The sequence below is a fragment of the Mizuhopecten yessoensis genome, unplaced genomic scaffold, assembly GCF_002113885.1.
Source record: "Mizuhopecten yessoensis strain PY_sf001 unplaced genomic scaffold, ASM211388v2 scaffold10131, whole genome shotgun sequence".
In the NCBI taxonomy this organism is placed as follows: domain Eukaryota; kingdom Metazoa; phylum Mollusca; class Bivalvia; order Pectinida; family Pectinidae; genus Mizuhopecten; species Mizuhopecten yessoensis.
Genome location: NW_018408394.1, coordinates 113,729 through 134,633, shown reverse-complemented (window position 1 = coordinate 134,633; position 20,905 = coordinate 113,729). Strand labels below are relative to the sequence as shown.

General features: G+C 37.8%; 2 protein-coding genes across 2 annotated transcripts in view; both read left to right on the top strand.

The window, feature by feature from the left end:
• LOC110459591 (rRNA-processing protein FCF1 homolog) overlaps positions 1 to 7,887 on the top strand; it is a 13,243-nt gene extending 5,356 nt beyond the window's left edge. Inside the window, exons 6-8 of the mRNA XM_021511921.1 lie at positions 2,891 to 2,978; positions 5,655 to 5,749; positions 7,794 to 7,887. Coding sequence (XP_021367596.1) covers positions 2,891 to 2,978; positions 5,655 to 5,749; positions 7,794 to 7,842 — 232 coding nt within the window. The 3' untranslated portion in view covers positions 7,843 to 7,887. The remainder of the gene's footprint in view (positions 1 to 2,890; positions 2,979 to 5,654; positions 5,750 to 7,793) is intronic.
• A 6,504-nt stretch (positions 7,888 to 14,391) lies between these two features.
• The window catches only part of LOC110459588 (ras-related protein Rab-1A), an 11,181-nt gene continuing 4,667 nt past the window's right edge, over positions 14,392 to 20,905 (top strand). The window contains exons 1-5 of the mRNA XM_021511917.1: positions 14,392 to 14,578; positions 17,315 to 17,387; positions 17,752 to 17,799; positions 18,112 to 18,159; positions 18,946 to 19,041. Coding sequence (XP_021367592.1) covers positions 14,556 to 14,578; positions 17,315 to 17,387; positions 17,752 to 17,799; positions 18,112 to 18,159; positions 18,946 to 19,041 — 288 coding nt within the window. The 5' untranslated portion in view covers positions 14,392 to 14,555. The remainder of the gene's footprint in view (positions 14,579 to 17,314; positions 17,388 to 17,751; positions 17,800 to 18,111; positions 18,160 to 18,945; positions 19,042 to 20,905) is intronic.

The window sequence follows — 20,905 nt, the reverse complement described above, 5'->3', positions numbered from 1 at the left end:
TTTACTAATATTTTCAAATTCTTATCCTTTGATGACATGACAAGTAATGTATTTCACTAATTAGTTTACATGTTCATTTCCACATCACATCTAAACAATAAAATAAAGCTACCAGTACCTTTGATATAACTCAGGTGACTGCTAAGGCCCTTGGGCCTCTTGTCTTCTATGAGTTTCAAGCTATACAGCATTGTTTAGTAGAGGGGACTCAATTTTGAGTCCCCCCCTGCCCCTCTGCCCCATAAGGGCAGAGGGGCAGGGCCCAATATAGGAACTTTAGGTAAATCTTTAAAAAGCTTCTCTTTTTGTTTGATTTGAGGGATTTGGACCAAATTTGGTCCAGAGCATCCTTGGGCAAAGGGGACTCATTTATGTATATACGGGGGACGTGGTCGCACTTACTGACTTAGGGCAGAAGGTCAGGCCCAATAGGAAAAACAAGTAATAAATGTTATAAACCCTTCTCCTTCAGTTTGATTTGAGGGAGCTCAATTTTTAGCTCACCTGGCCTGAAGGGCCAAGTGAGCTTATCCCATGGTGCAGCGTCCGTCGTCTGGCATCCGTCAACTTTTTCCTTTAAAATGCTACTTGTCCTGAATGGCTCAGAGGATTTTGACTAAATTTGGTCAGGAGCATCACTGGCCAAAGGGTTCTCAGTTTTGTATAAACGGAGGGTATAACTCCCCAGGGGGCAGAGGGGCGGGGCCAAATAGGGGGAAAATAGGCAAATCTTTAAAAATCTTCTTCTTCTCAACCAATAGAAGGATTTTGACCAAATTTGTCCTAGAGCATCTTTGGACAAAGGAGACTCAAGTTTGTATAAACGGAGGGTGTGGCCTCTTTGGGGGCAGAGGGGCGGGGCCAAATAGGGGAAGTAGAGGATTTTTTCTCTCCTACTATACAAGTGAAGGGATTTAAACCAAATGCAGTCTGAAGCTTGGTCAGGAGCATCATTGGCCAAAGGGTTCTCAGTTTTGTATAAACGGACGGTATAGCCCCCCCTCGGGGCAGAGGGGCGGGGCTAAATAAGGGGAAAAAAGGTAAATCTTTAAAAATGTTCTTCTTCTCAACCAATTGAAGGATTTTGACCAAATTTGTCCTAGAGCATCTTTGGACAAAGAAGACTCAAGTTTGTATAAACGGAGGGTGTGGCCCCTCTGGGGGCGGAGGGGCGGGGCCCAATAGGGGAAATAGAGGATTTTTTTTCTCCTGCTATACAAGTGAAGGGATTTTAACCAAATGCAGTCTGAAGCATGATTAGGGACAAAAGAATCAATTTTGTATAAACTGAGGTGTGTGGGCCTCCTTCTAAGGGCAGATGGGTGGGGCCCATTAGGGGAAATAGAGGAAAACATCAAATATCCTTCTCCTTTTGTACCGATGAAGGGATTTTGACCAAATTTGGTCTGGAGCATCATTGGCCAAAGGGTTCTCAGTTTTGTATGAACGGAGGGTATGGTCCCCCTGGGGGCAGAGGGACGGGGCCAAATAGGGGAAAATAGGTAAATCTTTAAAAATCTTCTCCTCAACCAATTGAAGGATTTTGACCAAATTTGTCCTAGAGCATCTTTGGACAAAGGAGACTCAAGTTTGTATAAACGGAGGGTGTGGGCCTTCTGGCGGCATAGGAGCGGGGCCCAATAGGGGAAATAGAGGATTTTTTTTCTCCTACTATACAAGTGAAGGGATTTAAACCAAATGCAGTCTGAAGCATGCTTAGGGAGAAAAGAATCAATTTTGTTTAAACTGAGGTGTGTGGATTCCCCTTCTTTGGGGCAGATTAGTGGGGCCCATTAGGGGAAATAGAGGAAAACATTAAAGATCCTTCTCCTTCTGTACCGTTGAAGGGATTTTAACCTAACCAAACTTGTTTTAGAGAATCTTTGGGCAAAGGGAATTGAATATTTATAAATGGAAGATGCAACTTTGTTACTTGTACTCCTTTGATAAACCTGAATGGTACTCAGCAGGTTTTAAATTGAAAAATAAAATACCAGGTGAGCTATTAAGGCCCCTGGGCCTCTTGTTTTAATAAACTTGGGGGTGGGGGCACGATAGGAGCAATTGAGGTAAATCTTTAAAATCCTTCTGCCTTAGTGAAATTGCAGGTTTTTTAACAAATAATTTTGTGTAGAGCATTCTTCGGCGAACTCAATTTTGTATAAACAGAGAGTGTGCGCCAGGGTAGAGAAGTGGGGCCCAATAGGGGAAATAGAAGTTAATGTTTAAAATCCACCCCACTTCATGGGGAAAGAAAGAAGGGACCCAATGAGGGACTAGTGTTGCTGAGACAGAGCCAATATTTAGAAATAAATATTCTCATGTTTGCTTAATTAGCCTCTTGGGCTCTTGTTTTCTCAGGTACAATAGGTACTTGAGATGCTCACAAGTATATGTTCAATACAAGGGGACTGTGTTAGATGGATGAAGTTGTAACAGTACTGAATTTGTAGAAGTATTGACAGCTTGATATTTTAATTTCTACCTGTAACAAATCAAAGTCATCACATGAAATATGAGATATTGTTAATAGCATCCATATGTGGAAAAATTGTAATAACCATCAGGTGTAGTTTTGATTCCCTAAGATGTCAGTCATTTCACAGTTTGACAGAGGAACCTGCTGAAATAGGTCCTTTGTCCCATCCTAAATCATATTCCGTCTTTGCGTATTGCAGAGTTATCTTCTCGTGGGAGCAGGTATTGATTGTTATGTCACTTGTTTGTGAGAGTAACGTCATCAATTTTTGAGAAAGCAACGTAATTTTCTCACACAAACCAATGACGTAACAATAAATACCTGCTTCCAAGAGAAGATAACTCTGCAATAAGCAAAGACGGAATAGGACAATATATGTTCTATTGATTTTTGTTTTCTTCTATTATACAGAATTGCAAAAGATGAAAGATTCAAGAGACTGCCATGCCTGCACAAAGGAACATATGCTGATGACTGTCTGGTACAGAGGATAACACAGGTAAGCAACATTACATGTACCTATTGTCTGGAACAGAACAGGTAAGCAATTTCACCTGTTCCTACTGTCTGGTACACAGGATAACACAGGTAAGTAAAATCACCTGTATCTACTGTCTGGTACAGAGGATAACACAGGTAAGTATTGTCCCCTTTATCTACTGTCTGGTACAGAGGATAACATGGGTAAGTTATATCATCTGTATCTGCTGTCTGGTACAGAGGATAACACAGGTAAGTAAAATCACCTGTATCTACTGTCTGGTACAGAGGATAATACAGGAAAGTGATATCACCTGTATCTACTGTCTGGTACAGAGGATTACAAAGGTAAGTGATATCACCTTTACCTACTGTCTGGTACAGATGATAACTCAGGTTAGTAAAATCACCTGGGGGTACTGCCTGGTACAGAGGATAACATAGTTAAATAATGTCCCCTGTATGTATTGTCTGGTACAGAGGATTACAGGTAAGTAATGTCACCTGTATCTACTGTTTGGTACAGAGGATAACACGGGTAAGTGATATCACCTGTATCAGCTGTCTGTTACAGAGGATAACCCAGATAAGTAATGTCCCTTTATCTACTGTCTGGCACAGAGGATAACACAGGTAAGGAATGTCACTTGTATCTGCTGTCTGGGACAGAGGATAACACAGGAAAGAATTGTCCCCTTTCTCTCCTGTCTGGGACAGAGGATAACACAGGTAAGTATTGTCCCCTATATCTACTGTCTGGTACAAAGGATTACATAGGTAAGTGATATAACACAGGTAAGTAATGTCACCTGTATCTACTGTATGGTACAGAGGATTACATAGGCAAGTTATATCATCTGTATCTGCTGCCTGGTACAGAGGATAACCCAGATAAGTAATGTCCCCTTTATATACTGTCTGGTACAGAGGTTAACACAGGAAAGTAATGTCACTTGTATCTGCTGTCTTGTACAGAGGATAACACAGGTAACTGATATCACCTGTACCTACTGTCTGGTACAGAAGATAACACAGGTAAGTAATATTATCTGTATCTACTTTCTGGTACAGAGGATAACGCCCCCTTTATCTACTGTCTGGGACAGAGGATAACATAGGCAAGTGATATCACCTGTATCTACTTTCTGGTACAGAGGATAACGCCCCCTTTATCTACTGTCTGGCACAGAGGATAACACAGGTAAATAATGTCCCCTTTATCTTCTGTCCGGTACAGAGGATTACATAGGTAAGTGATATAACACAGGTAAGTAATGTCACTTGTATCTACTGTCTGGTTCTGATACAGAGGATAACATAGGGGAGTAATATCACCTGTATCTAATGTCTGGTACAGAGGATTACAGGTAAGTAATGTGACTTGTATCTGCTGTCTGGTACAAAGGATTACATAGGTAAGTGATATCCCCTTATCTACTGTCTGGTACAAAGGATTACATAGGTAAGTGATATAACACAGGTAAGTAATATTATCTGTATCTACTGTCTGGGACAGAGGATAACACAGGAAAGAATTGTCCCCTTTCTCTCCTGTCTGGGACAGAGGATAACATAGGTAAGTGATATAACACAGGTAAGTAATGTGACTTGTATCTGCTGTCTGGTACAGAGGATAACACAGGTTAGTAAAATCACCTGTATCTACTGCCTGGTACAGAGGATAACACAGGTAAGTAATGTCACTTGTATCTACTGTCTGGTACAGAGGATAACATAGGTAAGTGATATCATCTGTATCTACTGTCTGGTACAGAGGATTACATAGGTAAGTGATATCACCTGTATCTACTGTCTGGTACAGAGGCTAACACAGGTAAGTGATATCACCTGTATCTACTGTCTGGTACAGAGGCTAACACAGGTAAGTGATATCACCTGTATCTACTGTCTGTTACAGAGGATAACCCAGGTAAGTGATATCACCTGTATCTGCTGTCTGGTACAGAGGATTACATAGGTAAGCAGTATTCCTGTACCTGTTGATTATTGAGTTGTTATTAAACTACTTATTAATTTCACATAATGTGTCGGATAATTTACAAGAAAGCTATAACACTTGAGTAGTATGGTCCTAAGCTAGATGTAACAAACCACCATAGGGTTTATTGATATTTCCAGCTTGATTTGACACATGATCAAGAAAATAAAATGTTTGAATTAATAATTCCTTAGATGTTTTTGGTTTTCTAATGAAATTGTACCAAATGTTTCAAAATGCAATACATGTACATTGTATATGAATCTTTTATCTGAGAAAGAACTTCTACCTTTTTTCCACTTGTTCCTTTTTATAAGGACTTAATGGGTGTAATTCATTTATTTATTTATTTACTTATTTTTCTTTGATTTTGTATTAATGGCTATTCCAAAAATAAAGATATGGTGGGAAAGGGGTAGAGAGGCACTTTTTTTAACTCCACTACCCACAATTATTTTCTTTGGGACCACATAAATCATACCATCGCATATCAATGGCAAGTGCCCCTGTCTAACCCTTCTGTCTTAGTATTTACATATACCTGGAATAGGCATATGAATTGGCAAATGCCTAACTTTGTATAAATAAGTTTTCTAAGACCGTGCACATTCCATTCAAATTAGTGCTACTTTTAGGAGTATGAATATGCACCTCGGACTTAAAAAAATTGATTATAACCATTTCATTTTTTTCCAGCACAAATGTTACATAGTAGCAACATGCGATAAAGATCTAAAGAGGAGGATAAGGAAAATCCCAGGTGTTCCCCTCATGTTCCTACAGCAGCGCAGGTAAGAAAGTCACAGGTGTTGTCTTAGTCACAGATAAAACAAGGTCACATGTGTCATCAATGTCACAGGTATTGTTTTAGTCACAGATAAACAATGTCACATGTGTTCTCATTGTCACAGGTAAGGTAGGTCACAGGTATTCTCTTAGTCACAGATAGAACAAAGTCACATGTGTCATCATTGTTACAGGTAAGGTAGGTCACAGGTATTCTCTAAGTCACAGATAAAACAAGGTCACCTGTTTCCTCATTGTCACAGGTAAAAAAAGCTAACCTGTAATAAAGCTCACAGGTATTGTTTTAGTTACAGATAAAACATGGTCACATGTGTCCTCATTGTCACAGGTAAGGTAGGTCACAGGTATTCTCTAAGTCACAGATAAAACAAGGTCACCTGTTTCCTCATTGTCACAGGTAAAAAAAACTAACCGGTAATAAAGCTCACAGGTATTGTTTTAGTTACAGATAAAACATGGTCACATGTGTCCTCAATGTCACAGGTAAGGTAGGTCACAGGTATTGTCTTAAGCCACAGATAAAACAAGGTCACCTGTGTCCTCATTGTCCTCATTGTCACTGGTAAGGTAGGTCACAGGTATTGTCTAAATCACAGATAAAACATGGTCACATGTGTCCTTATTGTCACAGGTAAGGTAGGTTACAGGTATTGTCTAAATCACAGATAAAACATGGTCACATGTGTCCTCATTGTCACTGGTAAGGTAGGTCACAGGTATTGTCTAAATCACAGATAAAACAAGGTCACATGTGTCCTCATTGTCACTGGTAAGGTAGGTCATAGGTATTGTCTAAATCACAGATAAAACATGGTCACATGTGTCCTTATTGTCACAGGTAAGGTAGGTCACAGGTATTGTCTTAAGCCACAGATAAAACAAGGTCACCTGTGTCCTCATTGTCACTGGTAAGGTAGATCACAGGTATTGTCTAAATCACAGATAAAACATAGTCACATGTGTCCTCATTGTCACAGGTAAGGTAGATCACAGGTATTGTCTAAATCACAGATAAAACATGTTCACATGTGTCCTCATTGTCACAGGTAAGGTAGATCACAGGAATTGTCTAAATCACAGATAAAACAAGGTCGCATGTGTCCTCATTGTCACAGGTAAGGTAGATCCCAGGTATTGTCTAAATCACAGATAAAACAAGGTCGCATGTGTCCTCATTGTCACAGGTAAGGTAGGTCACAGGAATTGTTTTAGTCACAGATAAAACATGGTTACATGTGTCCTCATTGTCACAGGTAAGGTAGGTCACAGGTATTGTTTTAGTCACAGATAAAACATGGTTACATGTGTCCTCATTGTCACAGGTGAGAAATGTCACATTATCATTACAAGTAAGGAAGGTTCCTAGTTAAACATTTTCCTGAACACTTACCTGTGTTTGATTTCCCTGGTAGCATTGATACTGTTGTAGGATTTTTGAAACAGACTGTTAATTACATAGTGGCAAATATTTTAATTGCATGTTAAACAAACACAAATCAGATAAGCTGTAGAAAGATGTTTGCTTCCTTTTCCTTTTTGCTTCCTTTTCCATTTTCACAATCAACAGCATAAAACATTGGTGTATATAAGCTTTGTTTGAAAACTGGCAAGTACCATTTAAATTTGTGTGCTTTTCAAGTTTACAAACTGATGTAAAAAATTAAGCAGTTATAACTTCGTTTGTGAACATCAAATAATTCCATCTTAAAACACTTTTAAAGTGACTTTTATTTATTAGATATGAGGTTCCCCATCACTGATATATCGACATGTCAATTTATGATGTAAATGGCTTGTTTGGAACTTTCAATTCTCACATGTTTTAAAAATTGATGCCACTGATATATTTCAAGCTCCACATTAGAAAATTGTGTTTTGTATTTTGAATGCCATTTGCAAGAAATAATCTTCAAATGGAGGTTGTTATCTCTACTGTTAAAATTTCATAGTTGACTACTTAAAACACACAGAATTGAAGACAATTCTACATACATTTTCAAACAGTTATAGAATTGATTTTTTTTTCAGGTACACCATAGAAAGAATGCCAGATGCTTTTGGAGCACCAAAGACATAGACTGTTAACCTATTTATTCTTAATCAAATAAAAATGCAAAACAAAAAAAACATGTTTTCAGCTTATCTTCTCATTTTGTTAGCCCAAAGGGCTATTGAGCTTATGCAATGGTGTGGCGTCTGTCGTCCGTCCGTCGTCCGCAACTTTTCCTTTGAACAACTTCTTCTGAAGAATGGACTGGCCTAGAAACATGATATTTGGGTGATAGCTTTGTTTGTTAGAGCTCAACATAGTTGGAGAACAAAAATGACCTTGACCTACTTTCAAGGTCACGGGTCAAAAGTGTCAAATACTTAAAACAACTTCTGAAGAACTGAAAGGTATAGAATCTTAATATGTGGCTGGTAGCTTCATTGTTAAAAGCCCATCCAAGTTTGAGAACGAAAAATGACCTTGACCTACTTTCAAGGTCACAGGGGTCAAATGTGTCAGAACTGAAAGGTATAGAACTTAATATGTGGCTGGTAGCTTCGTTGGTAAAATCCCAAACAATTGAGAACAAAAATGACATTGACTCATGTTCAAGGTCACTGGGGTCAAATATGTAAAACTTATCAAACAACTTCCTCTGAATAATCGAAAATGCATAGAATCATATTATTTGGCTGGTTGCTTCTTGGGTAGTCACTGGTAAGGTAGGTCACAAGTATTGTCTTAAGCCACAGATAAAACAAGGTCACCTGTGTCCTCATTGTCACAGGTATTGTCTAAATCACAGATAAAACAAGGTAGTATACTATAATATTTATTTAATAGTTTGCTTTGACTGCTTAAATATCCAGGTGAGCGAAAGAGGCCCAGAGGGCCTTTTGATTTCCCCAAGCATTAGAAATGTACAGATCTCCACCAAATTTGTTATGTTGCGTCCTTGGGACAATAGAATTAAACTTTTATAATAGAAGGCTGTGGAGCAGTAAGGCAAGACTACTTCTCCTATGAATTCACAAATTGTTACCATGGTTAGTCTGAAACTTGGCTGGGGCAAGGTGATCAAATTTTGTAAAAAGAAGTTTGTACAATGCCTGGGACCAGGGACGCGTGGCATAATAGGAAGAAATTAGACCTTTTCCTTTTTAACATCCTACTACTCTTGAACAACTGCACAGATTCATACCATATTTGGTCTGAAATGGGTCCAACTCAGTCCTGAGATTACTCCCAATGTCATAACTTGGAAACAGTTCAGAACCGTCCAGCCTGTGACCACATATGCAATTACCAGGCATGAAGAGAAATGCACTTATTTCTCGTGCTACTAGACTTGCCCTAGATCTGGCCTTGCCCCTGGGTACTTATTCCCGAGGTCATTGCATGGAAATAGTTCAAATCCCTACCTAAGAACTTGTATACAATTAAAGGCATGAAGACACTTGCTACTATGACTGGCTCTTGGGTCTGGCCTCATCCATTGGGACTTACCTATACTTCATGAGTCAAAACAGGCAACAGTTGAAATAATATATGCTACCATGGTTCCTTCTTGAGTCCGGTCCCACTCTTAGGTACTGAGTTCCGGAGTCATAACATGGAAAAGGTTGAGATCCCCATCACATAACCATTTACAAAATTGCTGGTGCTTTTGTTGTCTTTCCAACCCCAGGCAATTTATTCTTATTACAACTCATATTTTCAGTACTCTTTTGATAAACGTATATGATATTCAACACGATTTAAATTGAAAATAAAATTCCATGTGAACTGTTAAGGCCCTTTGACCTATTGTTTTATGTTAATTACAAATGTGTTTAGTAAAGCGATATTGACGAAGTATTAAAAATTCGAAATTCCATGAGAAATACGGTAGTTTACCAATGATACATTATGGTTTACCGTCCTGTGTAATGTTGTACATTACAGCTGCTTATCATTCCATGAAGAAATATTGTGACATACATTTTTTGTATGTATTGCAACTTTGTTTAACAAATTAATCGAACCTCATAATTGCAACAAGTTATTCTGATAAAAATAGCGAGTAAAAAAACGTTTATAAACCTTTCGCACTATGATTCCCCTAACTAAACCTACTTGGGTTTTGTGAATTTGAACGAACCCCAAGGCCAGATCAATGAACACGTGTGTAATCCGACAACACCTGTTACTGTGTCCAATACACTTATAGACAAACTGGATCGGTGTGTAGACTCGTATTGAATATGCATGAAAGTTCACTTTGAGAAATGGCTATTAACCTACTTACTGAAGTGAAATAAACACATCAAAATGCTGTGGTCGGGTTGCTTTCTAATTCACAGGTGCCTGTCACTTGATTGGCTCCTCCCCATCACAAGTAAGAAGTACATATGGCCTGTAATACTCAACAATTTGAGGACATCCGGAGTTCAGTTCAAAATATAAACTTAATTTTACAACAATCATGAAACAAATTATATCAATTTATTATATTAATCAGTAACTCTTGTTAGCGCGCGGGGTTCTTAATGGGGGATGAAACCGAAGGCCCCTGAGAAAACCCACGTGGTGGGGCAGGTGACTCCGTGCATTTTCACGCCCGGTATCGAACCCCACCCGACAACCCGTTCGTGTACATATGATATAGGTATATTGATAATCACACGATGCAGGAAAGAATTATTTGAGAATTCATTGAATGCTTCCGACCTTATGGTTCTTAAGAACCAAATCAATTGAATTTGTGTACACTGCTGACTTCTGAAACCTTGAATATAGGGTAATAGAACAAAGAAAGCACTCATCCCCAATTAAGATACAGCCAAACAACATGACTCTAGGCCTCATGGCTCTTTCGGAGAGATCTGTTAGCCAAACAACGCGACTCTGTGCCTTATGGCTCTTTCGGAGAGATCTGTCAGCCAAACAACGCGACTCTAGGCCTCATGGCTCTTTCGGAGAGATCTGTCAGCCAAACAACATGACGCTAGGCCTCATGGCTCTGTTGTAGTTTTAAAAACAGTTACTGTCTGTAATTTTTAAATTAGATCCAAATTTTCGGGAACCGAATAACAAAATCATTTTGAAAACCTTCACCTCAGCAAACTCTTGTGTGATTTTAGAAAAAAATAGAATTTAAAACGTTTAGTAACATTTTTTTAAAACTGTAAAAATTGTCAAAAGAACACCCATTTTATCGCGAGGGTACAACAAATACATAGTGTATCCCGAGTCAGTTCAAATTATCAATATTGGATATGTCCAGCGATAGCAGTAATGCACGCATTGCACCAACGACATATGAATCCAACAAGATTGTTTAAAAATGTCTGGGGAATGCAGATGCGAAATAACACAATAGAAATCTCACCCCATTCTGATGAGTCCTGAAATCCGTCACACCGCGTGCGACGTGTACTTGTTCGTGATGGGTTGCAGGATCTCATCGCGATAGCGTACACTGATCTTATTGCTATCAATGACGTTCTGGCATTCGCTGTTATGCCTCCCTAGACCACCACACTACTTCCGCCGAGTGGACGACGTTCAATGAAACAGTTGTCTTGAGAACGCTTTCCATCGCGACGGTACACTCTTGTACGGCCGTAACTACTGTCCAAGTGGAATCGAAACTCGTCTGAGAAGATACACGCCAAATCAGGTCAAGTAAAATGGGATGTATCCAGCACCAAACAAGACGTGCAACGCGATGACGACACTGCAGGACAGGTACCTATGCCTGATCGGCAACGAACGCCAACCTAAGTCAGGAACCGTTACATAATTAGTGCATTTCAAAATTATTTTATGTTTTTTAGCAAAAAAAAAAGGTACAAAAAGATTTGATTCTCTTTCAAATATCCTAGAAACGCCCCTGAAGATCGTCATAATCAAATGATGTTTTGACGGGATTTCGTTTGTGGCGTCACAAAGTAAAGGTCATTAAACTTTGTGTGATTAACCAATAGAATATTTTATCACCTTGTGATAAGATAGGAGATCTGAACCCGAGGAGACTACTCTTAAGTTGACAAACATTACGCTTCCCGAGTGTTCAGCAACATCAGAATACCTCCCGACGATCGATACCCCCCTATCCTCACACCATGGGGGTTAGCCTCACTGTTATCTTACCTTAACCTTTTCACGTTGCGATCCGGAATTGAACCCCGGTCGTTTAGTGAAATAGGAGTGAGCTATCTACTGCGCCACCCGATCACCCAATGTCACGTCAATAATGTATTATTGGGTGGTCGGGTGGTGCAGTGGATAGCATACTTGCCTTTCACCAAGGCGGCCGGGGTTCGATTCCCCGATCGGACGTGAAAAACTACTTAGTCACCAGCCCGATCACGTCGGTTTTCTCCGGGTACTTCGGTTTCCTCCCACACTAAGACCCCCGCGTGCTAACATCCGGGCCAACAAGAGTGATTAATATAAGTTGATCGATGGGATACACAGTTTTCAAATTCAATGAATATTTCATATGCCTAAACACCAATTGTACTGGCTTCTAGCTTTTATAAGTATCCGTTAAAAATATCTTGTATAAAATGTGGATAATATCCCTCCTTTCGTCACCCCAGATTTGACGTTGAACCAGTTAGGCGTTACTTCTTCAAGCGGTACCGCGCTTTTCATTTTGTGTAGGCATTGCACGACGTCTTAATTAAGTCTTAAATATGACTCATCGACGCCAAAATGGGTAGTTTTACACATCAGTCCGAAATGCCAAACCGTATTTAAAAGTTGTATGGATATCAAAAATCCGTTTAAAACGCATGTATTACCACTTTGTAATTTAGTCCCGTAATGCTGTGATAATTGTTAGAAATCTAGTGATATTATACTAAGCGATTAGTAAATTTTATATAACCTAATTTGCTTTGATGTTATAGGGCTAGGAAGGTAGGAACTGGCCCAACCACCTGTCCTGTGACACACTCCATACCTATAGCATTAAATCTTTTAGTGCCTGTAGATATATTGTTATATTTACACCAACCGATCTTATATAACTGTAGTGTATTTTATTAGTTCATCTATATTTCATATCCATGTTGGCCTATCTTTATTTGCACGCCATGTTTTTGTTTGTTTCATAATTATACCCATGTTTGTCGCAGAAATAGCTCTACCGAGCTAATGTGGATAATACACGAATTTTTATTTAGAGTCGTATATGTTGTAATGGAAACATTAGCTCTGTAGCGCTATTATTACGATATATATACGATGTATACACTATTTTGAATCAAATGCTGAGTTTTATTTAGCAGATTTTAATTTTTATGATATATGCTTTGGCATTCAGCATACCAAGGACAAAATTACAATTGAAAAAGTCCAGCGAAGAACAAGGAAAAGAGTACCAACACTAACTTACAAATCATACACTGAACGTTTAAGAATTCTCGGTTTACCAACCCTGGAATACAGGAGGGAGAGAGCAAACATGATCAAAGTGTACAGAATCCTCAATAACATCGACAAACTTGATAAGGGTAAACTATTCCAACACTGCGAATACAGATCTACAAAGGGGCACTCCAAGAAGCTGTTTAAAAGGCCCTACAAAAAGCTGATCACATGAAACTTCTTTAGCAACCGCATTATTAAACCGTGGAACTCGTTGCCTGAGCAAGTGGTCTCATCACCGAGCCTAAACTGCTTCAAGGAAAGACTAAACAAGTTCTGGAAAAATCACCCGAGGAAATTTAACCCCTCATTTTGGTATTAAAACTGGATCTACCATTCCAATACCATGCTTAACATCAAGTGACTCAACTAAAAACATATGGTGTTTGAGGTTCTTTTTATGCAAACTCCACTACGGAAGGGCTCAACCCTTTTATCTATATGTATGTGAACAAACGAGTGGAATTGTTTTAAAAAAATCCCATTATTACTATAGACATTGCTACACTATTGTGATTAAGGAAATAATAAGTGCGCAACCGGAAAAGTAAGTCGCGTGTGAACGAAATAACAATGATGCATCACCACAAGCTTGAACTAGCTTTCAACGATGCCACATCAGCAATTTAGCAATTCAGTTAGTCAGTTTTGCAAACTATCGCACATTTCAATTTCGTAGCTTGCCTATTTTCCTATTATATTATTATGGGTGGTCGGGTGTTGCAGTGGAAAGCGCACATGCCTTTCACCAAGGCGACCGGGGTTCGATTCCCCGATCGGACGTGAAAAGGTTGGGGTAACTTGCCCGACTACGTGATTTTTTCCCGGGTACTCCGGATCCGGTTTCCACACTAATTATGACCCCCCCCCCCCCCCCCCCACACACACACACGCTAACATCCGGGCCAATAGGAGTGATTAATATAATATATAAGTTGAAATAACTTGTTTCATAATTGTTGTTAAATAAAAAAGTTTATATCATTAGATTATTAATTTTAACTGGTGACAACACAATTAAAACTACTATTTTTTCTCTTTAAATCATACACTTTTATATTAACATACGATACACCAGTGTTCTTTTCACTGTCACTATGTTATTGTGCATTTTATTTATGTACTTTGACCTGTGTATGATTACAGAATAAAAACACTGATTTCACAAACTAACTCAAACCGGAAGTCGAGATCTCGTGATGCCACGTTGGGCAATGACGTCATATGCAAAATATGCCCACCCCTCACTGAGCAGTCGCAAAAATCGGAAGAAGGAAGCCATTTTGGTTCAAAGCCTATCGTGATAGGGTGCTAATTTCTCTTCATTTCAGCACATACAAGGGATTCTGATCGTTCTAATTCACATTCTCGGTCACTAGAGTATGTCCACAATGAATCCCGAGTAGTAAGTATGAGAAAATAATACAAATATTGCCTAGGAAAATTGATACGTCATCACGTACGATTGCCAATGGCGACTCTCAGTCATACTTTCCAGTCAGCTGTCAGTGCATCGCATGTGTTTTCTACCCTTGAAATCTCCCTTTTTTGACCTTATGTGTCATAGTTTTGTGATTTCTTAACATGTTTGTGTTCAAATGGCGTTTTGTTATCTATCTTGTCTATAAGTAACCGTACATGTTGCCATGTCTTGACGTGTTCATTACAGTAGTGTCTGGTCATGCTGATAGGTTATATGATCGCGGATATCTGCGTAGAATATGACGATTGGGCGTTTGACGACTGAAAATATTTCCCTGTCGTAAAAATCTTACTATTTTCCTGATATAAAATGCATGTTTAGACCATTCATTCATGTTTTATTTGACTATTACTTTGCAAGTCATCTGTGTGCGTATACTTCAGACAGTACAGTAACACCCCCTAGGACTAATTACGTTGTATCACTAAATCTGTCACCATTTTGAGTATTTTTTATGTTCTACATGTAAAATAAGATAGGTCGAATACCATATACAAAATATATAGTATATACCACTTAATATCATGTCTACTTTTGTGACATTTTCTTAAAAGACATTTCCCCTAGTTCTGTCACACTTGCATCGTCACATTGATATAAATATAACAAGCAATATATATTGTTTTGTAAAAGTCGCAATTAAACCATATAATCATTAGTCAACCGGCACTTGGCTCTCTGACAAACAATAGACCTGTCACTTAACCTGTAGAGAGTCATCTCTATTGTTATGGATAGTGACTGAGTGTTTAATTACACAATGGTTCAAGACTGAATACACAAATGTCATGATCATGATGTAACCCTGCAAAAATGATGTTAATGTAAATCATATGGGAACTATTTTTGATAGTTGGAGTTTAGATAATTATTCCCTTCAAAACCGTTCTAGGTCAAATTGTTAATCTTCAACAGTGTTCCCCATCATGAGTCATGTATACCTAAACCAATCGCACATGAAAATAAACTTGTTTGGCAAGATATATACATGCACAAAAATAATTATTTTGATAAATGATAATTTAAGGGTCTACAAAAGGCTTTATCTTGCAACAATTTTGACAGTTGTGTGTCTATGGACAGAAACAGTTTACAGCAGTAATAGACAAAGTAGTAGGCTCCTTCCATGCAATGCAAAAAACCCAGACATTAATGGATTAAAACTACAAAACTGTTCAAAACTACAGATCTGTTAAGTTTTTAAAACTCTGGTGTGGATGATAACCAGTAAAAATGTTTTTGCATATCAAACAACCAATCGATGCAAATCACCATCTACTAAAATGCAGGTTACAACATATCTGTCAGAAAACAAAGTGTACTTTATATGCCTCCAAATCCGGGTCTGACCCACAGGATACTGGTGTCTTCAACAGATTCTAAAACCTTCAAACTTTAATTTGCAATCATCCTCTACAATCAACACTCATTTTTCAAAATTATTTTACTATTCCCTCTAACAAAACCATTTATGATTGGGTCCCGGAGCATCCAAACTTAGAGTTAGATAAGAAGCAGCTAAAAGGTAAATAACCGAAAGTTATTTATAATGAACATTATATGTTTAGCGATTTTCTGTAACAAAGGTGAAATCCCCCAAAAAATATTTACCAGTAATTTGTTTAGAGCCTAGAAAAGTGAAAGTACAGGTGAAGTACAATGAACCATAACATACAAAGAAGTCCTGCAAATACGAGTCAATTTTGGATAGTCTGGAGTTTCCATCCTAAAGAAGGCACATGCAGGGCTTTTTTCTCTTTTCATTTAAGATCATTTTGTGATGCAAGCAATGAGCTATACTCAATATTCTTTTTTCTCATGGACTACTTTCTTCATGCTGAATATTGGTATTTTCCATGGTCAAATGCAATTGATTATTAAATATCATAGTTATATATAGATTCTTTGTCATTGAAATGCCATGTCATCAGATATTATCATACCCTATATAATTCTAACTGATAACACTGAAATGTTTTCAACTAATACAGTGTACAATGTATAATCAGAACGCAGTTCTGCTAAATAAGGCTGTAGTATTACAATTGCCAATTTGTGAATAAGAAGATATGGGACTTTATCCTTCCTCAGAGTATTCATATTCTCGAAGTCTGTAAGTACATATTGTAAGTTTTGGTTCATGTATAACTATAACGAACGGAACTATATAGAAGAACTGTAACATTTGTTCTGAAATCACAATTTACAACTTTATCAAGTTTATGTAGTCTGTGGTGTAATTAATAGCGCCACATAAATTGTTGATATGTAACGTATTATAACCTGTCGCCCCTCAAGGAATAACAAAATTTCACAAAAATTTAAGGCAAATGATTTGGATAAACATGAGCATAGGGTTAATGAATATCAAATTCATTCCAATTCCAACATCATGAACTGGAAATATAGTAGAGATCCTCAGTATTGTGTCCGAGCTAATTTCAGATCAAATTATAATTAGTTGTTGAAACACTAAGAGGTTTATCTCTTATTGTCAGCCATTACTATGATATAGCAAGCTAGAATTAAATTACACTTCAGTCGACAGTGGGAACAAACTGGATGTTAATTGGGTAAGGTAAACAGAGACTAATTGTTCAGTGGTTTTTGTGCGAACTTGTACAAGTATTTGCTAAATCTCACTTTTTCTGTTTTCAGTGACTACTTGTTTAAACTTCTGCTGATTGGAGACTCAGGTGTTGGAAAGTCCTGTCTACTTTTACGATTTGCTGTATGTATTCTGTTTATTTATCATTTATGACAACAATAATACAAATTGGTAATACATATTCATCCTCTGTTCATGTTATATATTGATACACTAGTATAATAAAATTCGGACTCGTGTAGAGAGGAGTGACAGCTGTAAGGCCAAAAGAAAAATCTTGAAATTGTATGCAGTAAATTGTAATAAAAATGTACATCATGATGAGCAGATAATATTATGCATTGCAAATTTTATCGTAGGTCAAGCTTGGGCAGGCAACACATCAACGTTTATGGAATTTTTGTAGTAGGAATATCTCAGAATTTTTGTATTTAAAATGATGGCAGTTTCTTTCAGTTATGCTTACTATTGAACTTTTCCGTTGCAGGATGACACCTACACAGAAAGTTACATCAGTACAATTGGTGTAGATTTCGTAAGTACAAGTGCAGATTTCTTAACAACGATAAACAAAATGTTTGGCAAAGTAAAGCATTTTCAAATGTATGGATGCCTTTGTAAACTGTAATAAGTATATAATAACACAGTTCTTGTGTGAACACAAATATTTAAAAACAGAAATACTTGTAATTACTTCGGATTTTTAAACAGGCTTCAGAGAGTTTCATCAAAAATTAGATGGATTGGGAGTGTTTTTCAGTGTTAAATGTCAAATTTTCTAATTTAGAAATTAAAAGATAGAACAAAATTATATAGCCGTTAGTAATGGAAACTTTTTTTGTTTCAGAAAATACGAACAATAGAACTAGATGGAAAAACAATCAAGTTACAGATTGTAAGTATAATAAAACCGGTGAAAATTCATTTTCTCATTTACCAACTGTTTATGAGGAGCACTTGGCAGATACCAACCAAACTAAAAGTCACTCATCAGGCAAAGTCATAACATAAAGCTGCTAGGATGTAGATTTGTATGCTGTTAGTGCATTGTCTATCGTCCGTGAACTTTTTCCTTTACATCACTAGTGACCAAATTTGGTTTCGAGCATCCTTGGCCAAAATGTTCTTAATTTGTATAAGCAGAGGTTATGGTCCTCTTTTGGGGCATACTTGTATGGCACAGTAGGGGAAAAGGGGTTCATCTTCAAAAATATTCTCCCTCTAAACCAGTGGAGGGAAATAGAGTAAAGGCATTCTCCTTCTGTATGAATGAAGAGATTTGAACGAAATGGGATCTAGAGCATCATTAGGGAAAGAGGATGTTTGTCCCCCTGGGAGCAGTGGATGGGACAGAGCCCAATAGGGGAAATAGAGGTAAATCTTTTAAAAGCTTGCTCCTTCTGTATGACTAGATTTAGAAGGATTATCACAAAGTTTGCTCTAGATCATCTATAGGAAAATTGGACTTAATTTTGTGTAAATGAAGGGTTTGACCTCCTTGGGGCAAAGGGGAAAATAAAGGAAACTCTTTTATGGCCAGACATCCAATGGTCAATTTGAAATCATCAGCTATATTTACAGGTACATATTTCGTTAAAAAGGCGTTGTAGGCAATTATTACCTTTGTCAACAATTTGTGTTCTTCGTGTTTTTAAATTTTGATAAATTATTTTTTCAACAGTGGGACACAGCAGGTCAAGAAAGATTCCGAACAATTACATCCAGCTACTACCGAGGTGCCCATGGTATTATAGTAGTGTACGATGTAACAGACCAGGTACGTTACCCGTAGCTCTTGCTTGTAATAACAAGGAAGTGCCATCACTGGGTGGTAGAACTTTGTTATTCTACTGTGATAAGCCATGATTTCAGGTCTGTAATTATTAGTTATATTTCCTCACTGTTACTACTGCTGTTGACTATATGTTTTCACTATTCAGTCAGTCCGTCTGTCATTCACTCTAGACATATCTCATATTCTCCGTCTTCTGTGAATGCCAAATTTTGTATGCAAAGAACCTCTTGGAATCGCCAAGTATTACAGTGAAATCAGGTCTTGTGTTTATTTTAAGCAGGGTTGTGGTCCTTTGTTCATTTTAAATATCAAATTATGTGCTGAGGGAAGTGTTGTTATTTTTTGGATTGATCAGAAAACTATTATGACTGCCCAAACCACTATTTTAAAAACAATTTTAAACTTCAGTGCCAAATTTAACTTGTTGGGGATTCTATCTGATGGTCCTAACAGAGTGCGGTTATGACACCATCTTAAAACCTATTTCAAACTTAAACTCAAGTTCTAATGGGTTGATTTATCTGTAATCTGACTTCATTAAACCAGAAATGCTACAATCAGATAGTCTTCTTGTGTAGATACTTTTATCATGTAGTTGTGTTCATTTCATTACTAACTCATCTACAACTCTGGTAACTGTTAAGGCTGATAAATACCACTAAGGTGACAATCACAGCCTATGTTCCTCTTGTTGCAAAAGTATAATTTGATGGATTCATATTTTATTTTATTATATAATTTATACCTATTTTTTTTTTTAGAAATTTCAAAGGACTATGTATGGTTTGGGCCCTTTTTGGCCCCCAAATCTGTCAAAATTAAAAATTTGCTATAGAACTTTCAAACGAATGTTTCTTTAATTTTGAATACTTCCCCAGTACTATTATGTAAACATTTATTTGTGTTTTCAATTTTGGCTGCCATGGTAACCAGGTCATATTTGCTTAATGAATGACAGGTTTTCATCTAGTTTTTATACGCCCGTCAAATTTGACAGGAGTATTATGGTATGGTGTTGTCCGGCCGGCGTAAACTTTTGTTAGTCTCCTCCTACATTTTTCGACCGATCTCTTTGAAACTTAGTATACATTATAATCATGATATGAAGTTGGGTCTTCCTTAAGGTGGCTCCACACATCGTCATCAGCGTCCATTTTCGTGACGTACTTCCGGAAAAAGTACAGCTCGGACTCAATTATCTTGATCGAAATGTGCATGTACACCGTGTCGTCATTTCCGTATTGCGTATCGGGCATTCAATATCGTAGTGCAAATTATAATAACACCTGGGCCGTTTGCTTTTAAACGGTCAAACCGATCGGACCACTGTTGTTCGTTTATTAAATATGGAAGCACCTAGTAATATGATGCTGCTTTCATGCGAGCCTTGCAAGGCTTGCATACACATTTGCAGGTCCGCCAGGATTTATACCCGAAATTGTTACATTTATAAACCGTCAAACCGGTTGGTCCGCATAAACGAACAGGCCCCTGGTAAACAATAGTACACGTGCATGCCGATGATATGTCAACACCCGATATCGAGATTTTACCTGGAAATGTATAATCACACATACTTCAGGAATAAAGCTTTCCAATTCATTGACATAAACAGACTCACGGGAAGACAGTGACATGAGACCAGACGACCTCAAGAAGGTCATATAGGAGACACATGGAATGCGGACGTACCAACCTCATATGTGCATATCACGTGCTTACACGAGTTCATAAGCTGAGGGAGTTTCGCTCTGTCGATTAAATCGTGTTTACAAATGTAGTCTACTTACTCTGTGAAAATAATGTTTTGTAAAATATCAAGATACCTATGAAATGCATGTGTGAG